This window comes from Scyliorhinus torazame, chromosome 3 (genome assembly GCF_047496885.1).
Source record: "Scyliorhinus torazame isolate Kashiwa2021f chromosome 3, sScyTor2.1, whole genome shotgun sequence".
Classification (NCBI taxonomy): domain Eukaryota; kingdom Metazoa; phylum Chordata; class Chondrichthyes; order Carcharhiniformes; family Scyliorhinidae; genus Scyliorhinus; species Scyliorhinus torazame.
Window position 1 is genome coordinate 146,124,446 of NC_092709.1, and position 17,861 is coordinate 146,142,306.

Here is a 17,861-nt window from a genome sequence, read left to right on the forward strand (position 1 = left end):
CCCATCCACTCTGTGTCACTGAAATGTATTTTGGTTTCTTGGGTAGGGGAGGGGGGATATGGGGGAGAGGGGATATGGGGGAGGGGGGATATGGGGGAGGGGGAATATGGGGGAGGGGAATATGGGGGATATGGGGGAGGGAGGATATGGGGGATATGGGGATATGGGGGAGGGGATATGGGGGATACGGGGGAGGGGGGATATGGGTGGTACGGGGGAGTGGGGATATGGGGGATAAGGGGGATATGGGGGATAGATGGGAGGGGGGATATGGGGGATATGGGGGAGGGGGGATATGGAGGATACGGGGAGGGGGGATATGGGGGAGGGGGGATATGGGGTTACGGAGAGGGGGGATATGGGGGATGTCGATGCCTTGATGTCGCCTTCTGGAACCTCGGGGCTGCGCAGAGGGCAGCCATCTTGTTGGGTCTTCCGCGGAGGGGGGGTGCGCGTCTCTTGAGCCGTCAATGACGCCGCACGGTGTCACCGTCCACGTCGGGTGACGCCATCGCGAATGGCGTCACGCCGCTGCTAGCCCATTCGGGGCCGGAGAATTTGCGTTGTTTGGGGGCGCCTGCGCCGGAGTGATCTGCGCCGTTTTTGGCGCCGGGTCCTGGACATCGCGCCAGTTTTCGGAGAATCCCGCCCCATGTCTCAATGCAAAGTCAAGTAGCTGATAGCAAATCACATAGTACATCATTCATCAAATGTCTTCTTCTATTCTCTTTAAACCTGAATATTTCATCTCACCCTGGATGGAATTTGTAGTGAAAGCATGAAGGCCACCTGGCTGTAAAAGTGGACAGGCCACGTAAATTCATTTGATTATGGGCTTAATTTCCCGCTTGCCCTCTGAGGTCAGAAATATGTCCACCAGCCGCAATGTTGCATGTGAGCGAGTTGATGACTTCTCACATGATTTCACGCGATTCTGGGTCGGGCATGTACTTGCGTGTTCAACATAAAAATCTGGCCATGCTATTTGATTCCATCAGCCAATCGTTGAGACCTATGGCCTATGTAGCTGGCATTGCCAGAATGACAGGGAGTGGGATAGCTAGGTTTCGGACAATGCTCGGCACAACATACGAGGGCCAAAGGGCCTGTTCTGTGCTGTACTGTTCTATGTTCTATGATACATGACTTTGCTCAGCTGTGTGATAGGCAAAATGTATATATGATTTCAGTGTAGGTGCAATGCCATGTACATTGGCATTATGTCCCAGTAATCAGCTAATCAAGCCAAACAGCATGTTCATCCAATGGTTCATATTTCGCAGAGTACAGACCGTACTCAACCAGCCTTCACTTGTAAAACCCAAAACCGCATGTCTACTGTTAGATGTGATTCTGCGATTGGGCAACATTTGCTAAACAATCTCAGTGTGCTGACACTGAGAATCAATTTAAGATAATCCGTCAAGCTCATAACATTGCTCATTTATGCTTGCTAAAAGCAACATATGTTCATTAGCAGGTAGCCATTCCCTGCAAACTGAAGGAGTATGTTCACCTATTTTGAATTACCTGGGAGCTTGGGGAGTACAGTACCCCATTGCTTTTTCGATGACAATAACTCAGCCAATTAAGAGTTGACTTGCCAACCAGTCAATATCCTTTTCTTTTGCAGTATACATCGGCATGATCATTTGAAATTTAGCATTCTTGGATTTGTCCTGATGAATGCAAGATGAAAACCACTCTTTTTCAGCAATATTCAAGTTCTGTATTACCAAGTGACTGTGAAACAATGCTGCCAAAATAATAGAAACAGTGACAACATAAAGGAACAAAGAGCAGAGGAAAAAGAGAAAGCCAGGTAAACTTAAGAAAATGTTTCAAATGATTTGCTTTCATGTTAAATTGCCTTTTAAGTGACTGAAGCTTGGATGCGATGATTATTGATATAAGTGGACCAAAGTTTAAAGCTTTCACATAACATAAATGCCTCTGTTTAATAATGGACAGAATAATGCAATTTCAACATGTGAATCATTCATCCAACAGTAACTTCTAACACTGCACCAGTTTTCACAGGACCTCCAATCACCGAATTAAACATTAATTACTGTAAAAAAATGAACAATGACTGAGAAACATCAGAAATAAATTATGCAGTAGGTGAATTCAAGTATAGTTGCAAGCATTGGGCTGGATTTTAGTCCTGGAGTTGGGACCCCTACGCTGGGATCATTTCCTGCTTCCGACCCTGAACAGTGATACTGTGTGATGTGCCCAACACTATTTTTGAAGGGATGGTCAACTAATGGCTCGGATACATGCTCACCGTTTAATTAAGGATGATGTGTGGGGGTCCTTAGGCTGCAGGCCCAATACGGGGCCCTCTAGCAATGAGAGAGTGGCAGTCCCACCAGAGGTGGCAATCGCTGTTGCAGATAAGTCAGACAGAGAGTGCTTCAATCAGGAGACCCCTCAAAAAGTAGAAAAAGTTATTCAAAAAAACTGGCCACATTTCAAGCGCACTATTGTGAAGCTGTGGCTATTTAGTCGTCACAGGGCCTGGGTGTTACATTTGACATCATATGCTAATAAAATAGCGTGGTGTTCATAGAAGAATAACCCCACAGTGATTTATGTTACATGTTAATCGGTAAATGAAAAGGCTGGTACTTTCATGGTTCAGATTTGAGGGAAAGTAAGAGATTTTGTTTGCTATCGATATCCGCTGTGCCTCTGACAGGTGTCCTGTGCCTGTGAGGAAGAGCCTACCTGCTTTCTTCTGACCAAATCTTAAGTGAGATCTCTGACTAGTTTGTGCACCTCTGGATTGGGTTAGGCCCGGCTCCTGGGATTGGGCCTTTTAGTTGTTCTTCCCAGAAAGCAGCAATCAGGAAATGCCAAATTCACCAGATCATCCTTGGGATGAGGAAGGTGGAGTTCAGTTTTTTACTTGCCTCTGATGGATCAAGACTGACTTGATCCCACATCCACCCCCCCACCTCCCACAGGTGAACCATTATGAGCGATTCCAGCAACTGGCCCCTTCATCAGATTTTTCTTAGGCACCCAACGATTGTAACTGAAGTAGCAATTTGTGCAAGTCCAGAAACACCTAACGCTGAAATTACATGACTGCATGTGTCCTACAAATACATATATTGGGGGGCACCTTGCATAATATCAAATTTGTGCAAAGTGATCTGAGCTCTGATAGATAAATGTCCACTCTTTCTCCCCTTCACATGCCTAAAAAATGGTGAATCTGAGGAAAATCTACCCTCATTGCTCGTTACCTTTCCTTCCAAATAATACCTTGCTAATGTCAAGCTGGAAAACAGGCCTTTTTAAAAAACCATTTCCACAATGAGCACATCACAGTCACAATCATTGTGGTTATATAAATGCAAACTGCTCTCATGGACTGAACCACACTTTGAACTTCAAGCAAAATACCACAAATGGCAAGAATCCAAAGTAAAAACATAGTGCTGGATTCTTCAGTCCCACCCGCCGCAAGATCGCCACGGGCAGGACACAGACCATATAAAGGCCCATTGACCTCGAGTGGGAATTTCCGGTCGCCAGGTGGGCGCGGCCGGTAAATTCCACCCAGAAAGTTAGATTTTCCGGCACTTTCTGTTTTTATTTAAAATTTTGGCCAAGATTTTCCTGCCCCACCGTGGCATGTTTTCCCGTCATGGATTTGCGAGTCAGCGGCCACCGACAGGATCTTTTGGTTCTGCTGAGGTCTATGGACTTCTGTGTGGCTCGTCTGCCCGTTGCCAGGGAACCAGCTACGAGGGGTCGACTTTGGCGGGAGTGGAAGATCCTGTCAGTGGTAGGGGCTGGAAAATCCCACCCTTTAGTAGTCTCTACCACCCTGAGTGGGCAGCACGGTAGCATAGTGGTTAGCATAATTGCTTCACAGCTCCAGGGTCCCAGGTTCGATTCCCGGCTTGGGTCACTGTCTGTGCGGAGTCTGCACGTTCTCCCCGTGTGTGCGTGGGTTTCCTCCGGGTGCTCCGGTTTCCTCCCACAGTCCAAAGACGTGCAGGTTAGGTGGATTGGCCATGCTAAATTGCCCTTAGTGTCCAAAATTGGCCTTCGGGTTGGTTGAGTGGGGTTATTGGGTTATGGGGATAGGGTGGTGTGGGCCTCGGTAGGGTGCTCTTTCCAAGAGCCGGTGCAGACTCGATGGGCCGAATGGCCTCCTTCTGCACTGTAAATTCTATGAGTTATGTTTCTGAATCCATCACAACCCATCCTATCCATCACAGGAACTGCTCCGATAAGCTTCTAAAGCATAAATTCAAGTCACATGGTTAATAAAATGTTCATGAACTAATTACCAGCCATTTGTAATTGTGGCATTAATTCAAAATCTGCACAAAGGAGCACTGTCCCCTCTTGCAGTTAGACATACTAACACTCAGTATACTTACAGGCAAGCCTGTGGGTCCCCTTGGCCCTGGGTTACCAAGTGCTCCTTTTTCACCCTGAAATGACAACACTTCATATAAACTAAACAATCACAGTTATGAAGAAGTAAGCATTCTCAAATGCTTCTGCTATGTTAAGATGTCACAGAGGGCTCCTGGCCCCGGTAAAGTTCAGGGAGGCCCTGTGGGAGGTGACGAGGTTAAAAAGCACATGTCCAGAATTCAAAAGTGGCGCTGCAATGTGATAATGTTGGTTTTTGCTCCTCATTTTAGCCTTTCCGTTTTTCTTTAAAGTTTACCTTTTCTCATTAAGTTGTTTGTTTTTCTTTCTCTCTTTTTTGATTTTTTTTTCAAGTAGGCTTTTGATTTTTGGGTGGTGGGACTGCTGAGGCTGGTGGAAGGCCAGGTGGTGTAAAGTCCGGTTGGCTAGGTGGGTGCTGGGGTTAACTGGGCTATTACTGGGGCCTGGGATGACCAGGGTTTTACCCGGGCCGAGGGTGAATGGGGCTTTACCAGGGTCGGGGATTAGCAGGACTTTACCAGGGTCGGGCGTTAGCAGGACTTTACCGGAGCCAGAAGTTAGCAGGACTTTACCAGGGTCGGGTCTTAGTAGGACTTTACCAGGGTCGGGCGTTAGCAGGACTTTACCGGAGCCGGAAGTTAGCAGGACTTTACCAGGGTCGGGTCTTAGTAGGACTTTACCAGGGTCGGGCGTTAGCAGGACTTTACCGGAGCCGGAAGTTAGCAGGACTTTACCAGGGTCGGGCGTTAGCAGGACTTTGCCGGGGTTGGGCGTTAGCAGGACTTTACCGGAGCCAGAAGTTAGCAGGACTTTACCAGGGTCGGGTCTTAGTAGGACTTTACCAGGGTCGGGCGTTAGCAGGACTTTACCGGAGCCGGAAGTTAGCAGGACTTTACCGGAGCCGGAAGTTAGCAGGACTTTACCGGGGCCGGGTGTTAGCGGACTTTACTGGGGCCGGGGATTAGCAGGACTTTACCGCGGCCGGGGATTAGCGGACTTTACCTGGGCAGGGAGTTAGCAGGACTTTACCGGGGATGGGAGTTAGCAGGACTTTACCGGGGCCGGGGATTAGCGGACTTTACCGGGGCAGGGTGTTAGCAGGACTTTACCGAGGCCAAGAGTTAGCAAGATTTTACCCGGGCCAGGGGTTAGTAGGACTTTACCGGAGCCGGAAGTTAGCAGGACTTTACCAGGGTCAGGGGTTAGCAGGACTTTACCGGGACCGGGAGTTAGCAGGACTTTACTGGGCCGGGAGTTAGCAGGGCTTTACCAGGGACGGGAGTTAGCAGGACTTTACCGGGCCGGGAGTTAGCGGACTTTACCAGAGCCGGGAGTTAGCAGGACTTTACTGGGGCCGGGAGTTAGCGGACTTTACCGGGGCCAAGAGTTAGCAGGACTTTACTGGGGCCGGGGGTTAGCAGGACTTTACCAGGGCCGGGAGTTAGCAGGACTTTACCGGAGCTGGGGTTAGCAGGACTTTACCGGGCCGGGAGTTAGCGGACTTTACCAGGGCCGGGAGTTAGCAGGACTTTACCGGAGCTGGGGTTAGCAGGACTTTACCGGAGCCGGAAGTTAGCAGGACTTTACCAGGGTCGGGTCTTAGTAGGACTTTACCAGGGTCGGGTGTTAGCAGGACTTTACCAGGGTCGGGCGTTAGCAGGACTTTACCGGAGCCGGAAGTTAGCAGGACTTTACCGGGGCCGGGTGTTAGCGGACTTTACTGGGGCCGGGGATTAGCAGGACTTTACCGCGGCCGGGGAGCTGGGCAGGGAGTTAGCAGGACTTTACCGGGGATGGGAGTTAGCAGGACTTTACCGGGGCCGGGGATTAGCGGACTTTACCGGGGAAGGGTGTTAGCAGGACTTTACCGGGGCCGGGTGTTAGCAGGACTTTACCGGGGCCAAGAGTTAGCAAGATTTTACCCGGGCCAGGGGTTAGTAGGACTTTACCGGAGCCGGAAGTTAGCAGGACTTTACTGGGACCGGGAGTTAGCAGGACTTTACTGGGCCGGGAGTTAGCAGGGCTTTACCGGGCCGGGAGTTAGCGGACTTTACTGGGGCCGGGAGTTAGCAGGACTTTACCAGGGACGGGAGTTAGCAGGACTTTACTGGGGCCGGGAGTTAGCGGACTTTACCGGGGCCAAGAGTTAGCAGGACTTTACTGGGCCGGGAGTTAGCGGACTTTACCGGGGCCAAGAGTTAGCAGGACTTTACTGGGCCGGGAGTTAGCGGACTTTACCGGGGCCGGGAGTTAGCAGGACTTTACCGGGCCGGGAGTTAGCAGGACTTTACCGGGTTGGGAGTTAGAGTACTTTACCGGAGCCGGGAGTTAGCAGGACTTTACCGGAGCCGGGAGTTAGCAGGACTTTGCCGGGGCCGGGGATTAGCAGGATTTTACTGGGCCGGGAGTTAGCAGGATTTTACTGGGGCCGGGGGTTAGCAGGACTTTACCAGGGCCGGGAGTTAGCAGGACTTTACCGGAGCTGGGGTTAGCAGGACTTTACCGGGCCGGGAGTTAGCGGACTTTACCAGGGCCGGGAGTTAGCAGGACTTTACCGGAGCTGGGGTTAGCAGGACTTTACCGGGGCCGGGAGTTAGCAGGACTTTACCGGGGCCTGGAATTAGCAGGACTTTGCCGGAGCTGGGGTTAGCAGGGCTTTACCGGGGCCGGGTGTTAGCAGGACTTTACTGGGGCCGGGGGTTAGCAGGGCTTTACCGGGGCCGGGTGTTAGCAGGATTTAACTGGGGCCGGGGGTTAGCAGGGCTTTACCGGGTCTGGGTGATCCAGCTTTACCGCATCTAGGGGAAACTGGGCCTTTTACCAGGGCTGAAGGAGGGCGAAGCTTTTCATGAGGCTGGTGATGAGTTAGCCTTAACTGGGATCGGGGGTGTTTGGGGCTTTACTCGGCCCATACGACTATAAGGCATAGGATCAGAAGTAGGCCAATCAGCCCATCGATTCTGCTCCCCATTCAATGAGATCATGACTGATCTGATATAATCCTCAACTCCACTTTCCCGCCTCATCCTCATAACCCTCATTACCTTACTGATTAAAAATCTGTCTATCTCAGATATGAACATACTTAATGACCCAGGCTCTACAGCTCTCTGTGGTAAAGAGTTCCACACAATCACCACCCTCTGAGAAAATAAATTCCTCCTCATCTCCATCTTAAATGGGTGACCCCGGACTTCCGGGTGCGGCGATGACCAGCTGAGTCGCACGTTTCGGCAGCTCCCGATGAAACGGACTTTTGGGCTCTTGATAGGAGCCCCAACGGCAATTTTGACGGCTAAAAACACTGTGCGGTAAACCAGAAGGGAATCCCCCCTGGATACGGATGAAAAAAGGAGGAGAAAGTGGCCGGATTACAGTGGGTCCTTTAGAACAGCGGCAAGGAAGGCAAGCAAAAACCAAGATGGCGTCGGAAGGTGGCAGTTTAATATGGGGCCCTGAACAACAAGAGTTCTTGAAATGCTGTGTGGAAGAGCTCAAAAAGGAAATGAAGAAAGAGCTGTTGGCCCCGATACTACAGGCGATCGAAGGGCTAAAGGAGGAACAAAAGACCCAGGAGCGGGAGCTTCGGGTCGTGAAGGCAAAGGCAGCCGAGAATGAGGACGACATACAGGGCCTGGTGGTGAAGACGGAGATGCATGAGGCACATCAGAAACGATGTGTGGAAAGGTTGGAGGCACTGGAGAACAATGCAAGGAGGAACAACCTGAGGATTCTTGGTCTTCCTGAAGGTGTGGAGGGAGCGGACGTCGGGGCATATATGAGCACGATGCTGCACTCGTTAATAGGAGCGGAGGCCCCGGCGGGTCCGTTGGAGGTGGAGGGAGCATACCGAGTGATGGCGCGAGGACCGAGAGCAGGAGAAATTCCCAGAGCCATAGTGGTGAGATTCCTCCGTTTTAAGGATGAAGAAATGGTCCTTAGATGGGCAAAGAAAACTCGGAGCAGTAAATGGGAGAACGCGGTGATCCGCGTTTATCAAGACTGGAGTGCGGAGGTGGCGAGAAGGAGGGCGAGCTTTAATCGGGCCAAGGCGGTGCTTCATAAGAAGAAGATAAAATTTGGAATGCTGCAACCGGCAAGACTGTGGGTCACATATCGAGGAAGGCACCACTACTTTGAGACAGCGGATGAAGCGTGGACTTTTATTGTGGAAGAAAAACTGGAATGAGCGGGTTATTAAAAAGAACGTTTGAACAAAGTGGTGGGGTGAATGTGGGGGGCGAAGAGGGGGGTTAAAAAGGGGGGAAAGAGGAGTTTTATGTACTAATCCTGCGATGTGGTAACTTTTCTCTCTTCCACAGGTGGTGATGGGGGGAGGAGGGGAGGTGGAGGAGATGGGGCGTTGGTCATTGGGGGCGGGGCCAAGGGAGAAGCGCGGGCTTGGTTCCCGCGCTATGATAATCATGGCGGGAATAGAGAAGCAGGAAGGAGGGGGCGTCGCACGGTGCGAGCCGAGGTCACGGGGGGAAGCCGAGGTCGGCCAGAGTTTGCTGACTTCTGGGAGCAACATGGGGGGAGTAATTACGCTAGCGGGGGATCTAGCGAGGGGGGGGGGGGTGGGAGGGGGGAATTACTGGGTTGCTGCTGCTGGGGAGAGGGGGGAGCTGGTATGGGAGGGGATGGGCGGGGGGGGGCACCGCCTGGGGGAGATACAGCTGCATGGGAACCGGGTGAGGAGCTGGAAAAAGGGGATGGCTAATCGACAAGGGGGGGGGTAGGAAGCCCCCCAACCCGGCTGATCACGTGGAACGTGAGAGGGCTGAACGGGCCGATAAAGAGGGCACGGGTACTCGCACACCTTAAGAAACTTAAGGCAGATGTGGTTATGTTACAGGAAACGCACCTGAAACTGATAGACAAGGTTAGGCTACGCAAAGGATGGGTGGGGCAGGTGTTCCATTCGGGGCTAGATGCGAAAAACAGGGGGGTGGCTATATTAGTGGGGAAGCGGGTAATGTTCGAGGCAAAGACTATAGTGGCGGATAACGGGGGCAGATACGTGATGGTGAGTGGCAAACTACAGGGGGAGACGGTGGTTTTGGTAAATGTATATGCCCCGAACTGGGATGATGCCAATTTTATGAGGCGGATGCTAGGACGCATTCCGGACCTAGAGATGGGAAAGCTGATAATGGGGGGAGATTTTAATACGGTGTTGGAACCAGGGCAGAATAGGTCGAAGTCCAGGACTGGAAGGAGGCCGGCAGCAGCCAAGGTACTTAAAGATTTTATGGAGCAGATGGGAGGTGTAGACCCGTGGAGATTTAGCAGACCTAGGAGTAAGGAGTTCTCGTTTTTCTCCTATGTCCATAAAGTCTACTCACGAATAGACTTTTTTGTGCTGGGAAGGGCGTTGATCCCGAAGGTGAGGGGAACGGAGTATACGGCTATAGCCATTTCGGATCACGCTCCACACTGGGTAGACTTGGAGATAGGGGAGGAAACAGGAGGGCGCCCACCCTGGAGAATGGACATGGGACTAATGGCAGATGAGGGGGTGTGTCTAAGGGTGAGGGGGTGCATTGAAAAGTACTTGGAACTCAATGATAATGGGGAGGTCCAGGTGGGAGTGGTCTGGGAGGCGCTGAAGGCGGTGGTTAGAGGGGAGCTGATATCAATAAGGGCACATAAAGGGAAGCAGGAGAGTAAGGAACGGGAGCGGTTGCTGCAAGAACTTTTGAGGGTGGACAGACAATATGCGGAAGCACCGGAGGAGGGACTGTACAGGGAAAGGCAAAGGCTACATGTAGAATTTGACTTGCTGACTACAGGCACTGCAGAGGCACAATGGAGGAAGGCACAGGGTGTACAGTACGAATATGGGGAGAAGGCGAGCAGGTTGCTGGCACACCAATTGAGGAAAAGGGGAGCAGCGAGGGAAATACGGGGAGTGAGGGATGAGGAAGGAGAGATGGAGCGGGGAGCGGAGAGAGTGAATGGAGTGTTCAAGACATTTTATAAAAAATTATATGAAGCTCAACCCCCGGATGGGAGGGAGAGAATGATGGGCTTTTTGGATCGGCTGGAATTCCCCAAGGTGGAAGAGCAGGAAAGGGTGGGACTGGGAGCACAGATCGAGGTAGAAGAAGTGGTGAAAGGAATTAGGAGCATGCAGGCGGGAAAGGCCCCGGGACCGGATGGATTCCCAGTCGAATTCTATAGAAAATATGTGGACTTGCTCGCCCCGGTATTGACGAGGACCTTTAATGAGGCAAAGGAAAGGGGACAACTGCCCCCGACTATGTCTGAAGCAACGATATCGCTTCTCTTAAAGAAGGAAAAGGACCCGCTACAATGCGGGTCCTATAGACCTATTTCCCTCCTAAATGTAGATGCCAAGGTCCTGGCCAAGGTAATGGCAATGAGAATAGAGGAATGTGTCCCGGGGGTGGTCCACGAGGACCAAACTGGGTTTGTGAAGGGGAGACAGCTGAACATGAATATACGGAGGCTGTTAGGGGTAATGATGATGCCCCCACCAGAGGGGGAAACGGAGATAGTAGTGGCGATGGATGCCGAGAAAGCATTTGATAGAGTGGAGTGGGATTATTTGTGGGAGGTGTTGAGGAGATTTGGTTTTGGAGAGGGGTATGTTAGATGGGTGCAGCTGTTGTATAGGGCCCCGATGGCGAGCGTGGTCACGAATGGACGGGGATCTGCATATTTTCGGCTCCATAGAGGGACAAGGCAGGGATGCCCTCTGTCCCCATTATTGTTTGCACTGACGATTGAGCCCCTGACGATAGCGTTGAGGGGTTCCAAGAAGTGGAGGGGAGTACTTAGAGGAGGAGAAGAACACCGGGTATCTTTGTATGCGGACGATTTGTTACTATATGTGGCAGACCCGGCGGAGGGGATGCCAGAAATAATGCGGATACTTGGGGAGTTTGGGGATTTTTCAGGGTATAAATTGAACATGGGGAAAAGTGAGTTGTTTGTGGTGCATCCAGGGGAGCAGAGTAGAGAAATAGAGGACCTACCATTGAGGAAGGTAACAAGGGACTTTCGTTACCTGGGGATCCAGATAGCCAAGAATTGGGGCACATTGCATCGGTTAAATTTAACGCGGTTGGTGGAACAAATGGAGGAGGATTTCAAGAGATGGGTTATGGTATCCCTGTCACTGGCAGGGAGGGTGCAGGCGGTTAAGATGGTGGTCCTCCCGAGATTCCTCTTTGTGTTTCAGTGCCTCCCGGTGGTGATCACGAAGGCTTTTTTTAAAAGGATCGAAAAGAGCATCATGGGTTTTGTGTGGGCCGGGAAGACCCCGAGAGTGAGGAAGGGATTCTTACAGCGTAGCAGGGATAGGGGGGGGGCTGGCACTACCGAGCCTAAGTGAGTATTATTGGGCCGCTAATATTTCAATGGTGAGTAAGTGGATGGGAGAGGAGGAGGGAGCGGCGTGGAAGAGATTAGAGAGGGCGTCCTGTAGGGGGACTAGCCTACAGGCTATGGTGACAGCCCCATTGCCGTTCTCACCGAGGAACTACACCACAAGCCCGGTGGTGGTGGCTACACTGAAGATTTGGGGACAGTGGAGACGGCATAGGGGAAAGACTGGAGCCTTGGGGGGGTCCCCGATAAGAAACAACCATAGGTTTGCCCCGGGGGGGAATGGATGGGGGATATGGAATGTGGCAAAGAGCAGGAATAACGCAACTGAAAGATCTGTTTGTGGAAGGGAAGTTCGCGAGTCTGGGAGCGCTGACCGAGAAATATGGGTTGCCCCAAGGGAATGCATTCAGGTATATGCAACTGAGGGCTTTTGCGAGGCAACAGGTGAGGGAATTCCCACAGCTCCCGACACAAGAGGTGCAGGACAGAGTGATCTCAAAGACATGGGTGGGGGATGGTAAGGTGTCAGATATATATAGGGAAATGAGGGACGAAGGGGAGACTATGGTAGATGAACTAAAAGGGAAATGGGAAGAAGAGCTGGGGGAGGAGATCGAGGAGGGGCTGTGGGCAGATGCCCTAAGCAGGGTAAACTCGTCGTCCTCGTGTGCCAGGCTAAGCCTGATTCAGTTTAAGGTATTACACAGGGCGCATATGACTGGAGCACGGCTCAGTAAATGTTTTGGGGTGGAGGATAGGTGTGCGAGGTGCTCGAGAAGCCCAGCGAATCATACCCATATGTTTTGGTCATGCCCGGCACTACAGGGCTTTTGGATGGGGGTGACAAAGGTGCTTTCAAAAGTAGTAGGGGTCCGGGTCGAACCAAGCTGGGGGTTGGCTATATTTGACGTTGCACAAGAGCCGGGAGTGCAGGAGGCGAGAGAGGCCGATGTTTTGGCCTTTGCGTCCCTAGTAGCCCGGCGTAGGATATTGCTAATGTGGAAAGAAGCCAAGCCCCCGGGGGTGGAGACCTGGATAAATGACATGGCAGGGTTTATAAAGCTAGAGCGGATTAAGTTCGTCCTAAGGGGGTCGGCTCAAGGGTTCACCAGGCGGTGGCAACCGTTCGTCGAATACCTCGCAGAAAGATAGATGGAATGGAAAAAAGAAGGCAGCAGCAGCAGCCCAGGATCAGGGGGGGGGGGGGGGGGGGAGGGGGGGGGGGGGAGGAGGCACCAGAAGGACTCTCAGGGTTGTTAATATATACTGTATAATATGTATAGGTCGTTACTACAGATAATTATATATTGGACTGTTAAATTATATTTTTGGAGAGTGTTACTTGTGATAAGGCAGTTGCCAATTAGGGTTAGTTTTCATTTTTGTTATTTATTATTTATTCATTTTCTGTTTATAAAATAGGTCATTGTTATTTGTGTTGTTATAATATTGTGTAAAGGATGCACAATGTACTGTGTTGGTTGACCAAAAATTTTCAATAAAATATTAAAAAAAAAAAAAAATGGGTGACCCCTCAATTTGAGATTATGCCCTCTGGTCTTTGACTCTCCCTCAAGAGGAAACATCCTCTCAGCATCTACTCTGTCAAACCCCCTGAGAATCCTAGATGTCTCAATAAGGTCACCTCTCATTTTTCTAAACTCCAATGATTACAGGCCCAATCTACTCAACCTCTCCTCATACCCGGGATCAGCCTAGTGAACCTTCTCTGGACTGCTCCAAATGGTAATATATCTTTCCTTAGATAAATGGTCCATTTGATCCAGCAGCACAGAAAATGATTAGGCAGCTGGGCTCATGCTACTTTTGTTGATTTCTATTCATAATTTAAATGTTTTTTAAAATTTAGAATACCCAATTATTTTGTTTCCAAATTTAGTGTGGACAATCCACCTAACCTGCAAATCTTTGGATTGTGGGGGCGAAACCCACGGAGACACGGGGAGAATGTGCAAACTCCACACGGACAGTGACCCAGGGTCCTCAGTGCCGTAGGCAGCAGTGCTAACCACTGCGCCACTGTGCTTCCCTGTTGATTTCTATTCAGCTTTTAATACCATGCAACCATTCAAACTGATTGAAACATTGAAAAGCCTTGATATCAGTCCCACTCTTCTATGTTGGATCATTGATTTCCTTCATACTGGAACCCAAAGGGTGTTAGTTTCTGGGATTTATTTGGAGCCCATGCTAGATCTTCTTAGGGCTGCTACTGTCACATTTACTTCTTATCCTCTATACGAATGATTTTCAATCAGAGTACGACAACATAACAATCCTGAAGTATGTTGATGATATGGTACTCATGACTCATCAGGAATAACAAAATAAACTATAGTGATTCAGTGGATACGTTCGTAAAATGATGCAATAACAATTCTCTTAAGCTGAACAAAAACAAGGCAAAAGAACTAGTTAAGACTTTAGGAAAAAGCCAGTTAATGATGTGAAGATTCATGATGTGGACATTAAATAGTTAATATCTCCAAGTATTTTGGTGTGAAAGTAGATGATGAGTTGTGGTAGTATGTATTGGGGGTCATGTGGGACTGGAAGCCCTAATGTCATTGGCTGACAGATCCCGGGTCCTGGTTGGCCGTTGACCTCATACTCCGCCCTGAAGGCGAAGTATAAGAAGCCGGTGCCTTCCCCCGCAGGCCAGTTTACTATCGGGCTGCTGGGGAACAGACACGCTTAATAAAGCCTCATCGACTTCACTCTATTTGTCTCACGGAGTCTTTGTGCGCCACATGAGTTGAATAGGAGGGAATAGTGTAGAGATGGGCGGCCAAGGGGCATACACAATTATACCACCTCAGAATATTAAAATCCTTTTGAGTAGATCGTACAAACATAAAACTCTTCTGTACGTCTGTAATTGAGTGCACTATCCATTTTTGATGTCTCGCCTGCTACTGTTGTTTTAGGAAAGCAGACTCCTTAAGATTATAAAGATTATTGGTCCAGGAAGAAAGGCTATTTGATGAGCAGCCCTTTCTTGACAAAATCCACTCCAAAAAGAATTTTGATAAAAGTAAAGAATGTCACCAACAATGAGAATCATCATCCTGTGTCAGTATCACTGTTGGATGCATTGAGGGAAAAGGCGACAATCCTTCGGATGCAGGACAAATCGGCTCCCAAACTATTGTGCGCTTCTCCAAAACAACTTTTAACAGGAATTTGATGTATGGACAAGGATATGCACACAGAGTGGGACTCGCTGGCTGATTACTTTAATGCATTGAAATAGTTCTTAACAGATATTTTAATTAAAGTTAAATCTTTGAGATGGGGTGATTTTCTTGCTTTTATTGCGGTTATTCATTTATATACATATTTTTTAATGAACAAGCAGTGTACCCAAAATTAATTTCCGTGTGAACTTATGTATGGATAATGAAATGAAATCTATAAACAATCAAATGCCTAATGGAAAATTACAGCTGAAATCAAAACCACAAATGGGGAGGGTCTGTTTGTTTGTCACCATGTTCTCAATACTTTTTTTTAACAAAGGAAATAACATAATAGCTTTGGCATGTTTCAACACTGCAGTAGCAGCTGCAGTCTGATTAAAAAAAACATGTTGGGAATGTCACGTTGTGGATTAGGAAAATGCTGAGGCTGTTTATCTTATGCAAATAATGAAATTGTTCAGATTGGAAATGGAGTCAATTTTTAGATAATTGGGTTTCCCACTCTATCGTGGCCATCACAAACAGATTCCACATGAAGTACAAGTCACGATCTAAGGAGAGTGCACCAGAATCAAAAATGCAGCACTGATTTTATGAGTCTTCCTTCATAAAAGGTACCTGGCTTTCTGGAAGTATGGCTTCAAAATCCCCTGCTCACCCCTACAACCTTACAGTTTATGTTTATACTCGGGCTGGTGGTTCACCTTGTGCAGGACTAGCAACCCTTACACACTGAAACATCAAAAACTCTCAAAATCTAAAAAACACAATACTTCCAACTTAATCACATAACAAATTCCCATTGTAAACATCCGATTTTTATTCATTAAACATCCTGAATTGCCCTGAAGGGACCTCCCTTCTTAAACAACTGCAGTCATCTAGTGTAGGTACACCCACAGTGCGTTAAGGGATGAAGTTCCAGCAGCTGGATTCTCCGATTTTGAGGCTAAGTTCGGAGCATGTGTCTAGTATTAAGACCAAAATGTCGGCGCTGCTCCTGCACCGATGCTCCGCCCGATGGAGGGCTGGCAGCCGCACCACGTAAAACTCCCAGCTTTCCCTGCAGATATGGACGGAAAAATGCTGGGTCCGTGGCCGTGCATGTGCATGGCGGCGACCTGCAGCGATCACGCCATACAACATGGCGCCGGCCACGCGCGGAGCGGCCTGCCAGATTGTGCCCCCCTCTAACCCCCCTCACCACCCCCAGTCCACCTCCCACCAGTCCCCCCAGTCCCCGCCAAAGCCCCCCTGGCAGCGGAGTGGCTCCCACCCCGACTGTGGCGGCGCTGGACACGGTCTGTAGCTGCCACGTGAGGTTGATGAAACCTCAGACCACAAGTGATCCATGCCAAAAAATACCCGGAGGGAGACAGCGTGAGCGTGGCTGTCCGGCCCGCCGGCAGTTAGTGTCTGGCCCAGGGAGCGAGGAGCAGCAGGAGGGAGGGGATGCTCTGTCTGTTTTATTACCCTCACCCCCCCACCCCCCAACCTGGGGAGGGAGGGTCTGACGTTCTAAGAATGACCACCAATACAAAGCACAAATTTGATGCCAACATACCTGCAACAACCATAAAGGGTTTATTTACTCGCGGAGCTACATGTAGCACCAAGTTGAGACAAACTTGACAAGTGATTCAGCCACTTGCTACTTCAGATCAACTTGTTGGCCGGCCAAATTAATCCTACAAGCTGTCTCCCAAAAGAAAGCACTGGAATGATGCTCAACCAAAGAACTGCAAGAGATCACGCACACAGCTTGCTCAAGACAGAACAGAATGTAGCAAAGAGAACTCAGAAAGGCAAGCCATGACACAAGAAGCTTATTGACTTCTGGTGAAAGCTAATCCAAGTTAGCAGAGCATGTGCAGCACATGGCTGACCTGATTGTGATGCTAACGGCACAGGGTTCAACGCCGATTCGGAACAGGGAGCTGAGTCAGAACAGGGAGCCAGGTCCAAGGTGACCACAGAAGCTACAGAACAAGAATCTTTGATGAGAGTTCTAAGATGGGGTCTGATGAGGAAGAAGTTTAGGTACATTATATTCTAGACTGCTTAATAAAATGCTGCTGACACCAAAGGGGAGTGAGACTTATTTCCCCTGCATAGTTTTCTGAAAGAACTTCAGTGCTGCACCAATGACTGCCAGTTAGAGGGACTGCCATCCTTGTCATCTCTAGCTTCAGTTGTCATGTGTAATTTTGTTCCATGCATAAGTTGATAATTGCATGTTTAAAATATATCTTTTTATTTAAGGAACTGTAATAGGTAGCCAGAAAACTTGATGGACAGGATTACTAAATCTGTCCTTGGTATGTAAATGCATTCCAGGAAAATGTACATTTAAGAATATATGCTTTTAGTGGATACACCATTTTGTGTAATAAATTTTTGTAAAGATAAAAAAAAACAAGTGATCCAGCCGTCGGGAAGTTGGCCTTCGGGGACGGAGCATTGGGGGAGGGCCTTCAGGTGACATCCTGAGGCTGTCCCGACGACGTGCGGCGTACTCCTCGATGGTGCCATTTTGGAGGGGGCGGAGCATCTGAAAACAGGCACCGCCCCCGGTATCAGCATCAAAATGGATTCTCCAACCAATCGCGTTTCCTGATTTTGGCATCGGCCGACGGAGCATTTCGTCCCAGGTTTTTGACTCAGTGACAGTTAAGGACCAGTGATTATAGTTCCAAATCAGGATGGTGTGTGGTTTGGAGGGGAACTTGCAGGTGGTGGTGTTCTCATATACATGGTGCCTTTCTTCTTGAAGGTGATAGAGTTTGAAAGGTTCTGTCCAAGGAGATTTGGTAAGTTGCTCCAGTACATTATGCGTTTGCTCCATACTGCTGCCACTGT

At 49.4% G+C, this 17,861-nt stretch overlaps 1 protein-coding gene across 1 annotated transcript in view; it reads right to left on the reverse strand.

The window, feature by feature from the left end:
• LOC140408742 (uncharacterized) overlaps nt 1-17,861 on the reverse strand; it is a 264,053-nt gene that overhangs the window by 39,717 nt on the left and 206,475 nt on the right. Inside the window, exon 30 of the mRNA XM_072496372.1 lies at nt 4,407-4,460. Coding sequence (XP_072352473.1) covers nt 4,407-4,460 — 54 coding nt within the window. The remainder of the gene's footprint in view (nt 1-4,406; nt 4,461-17,861) is intronic.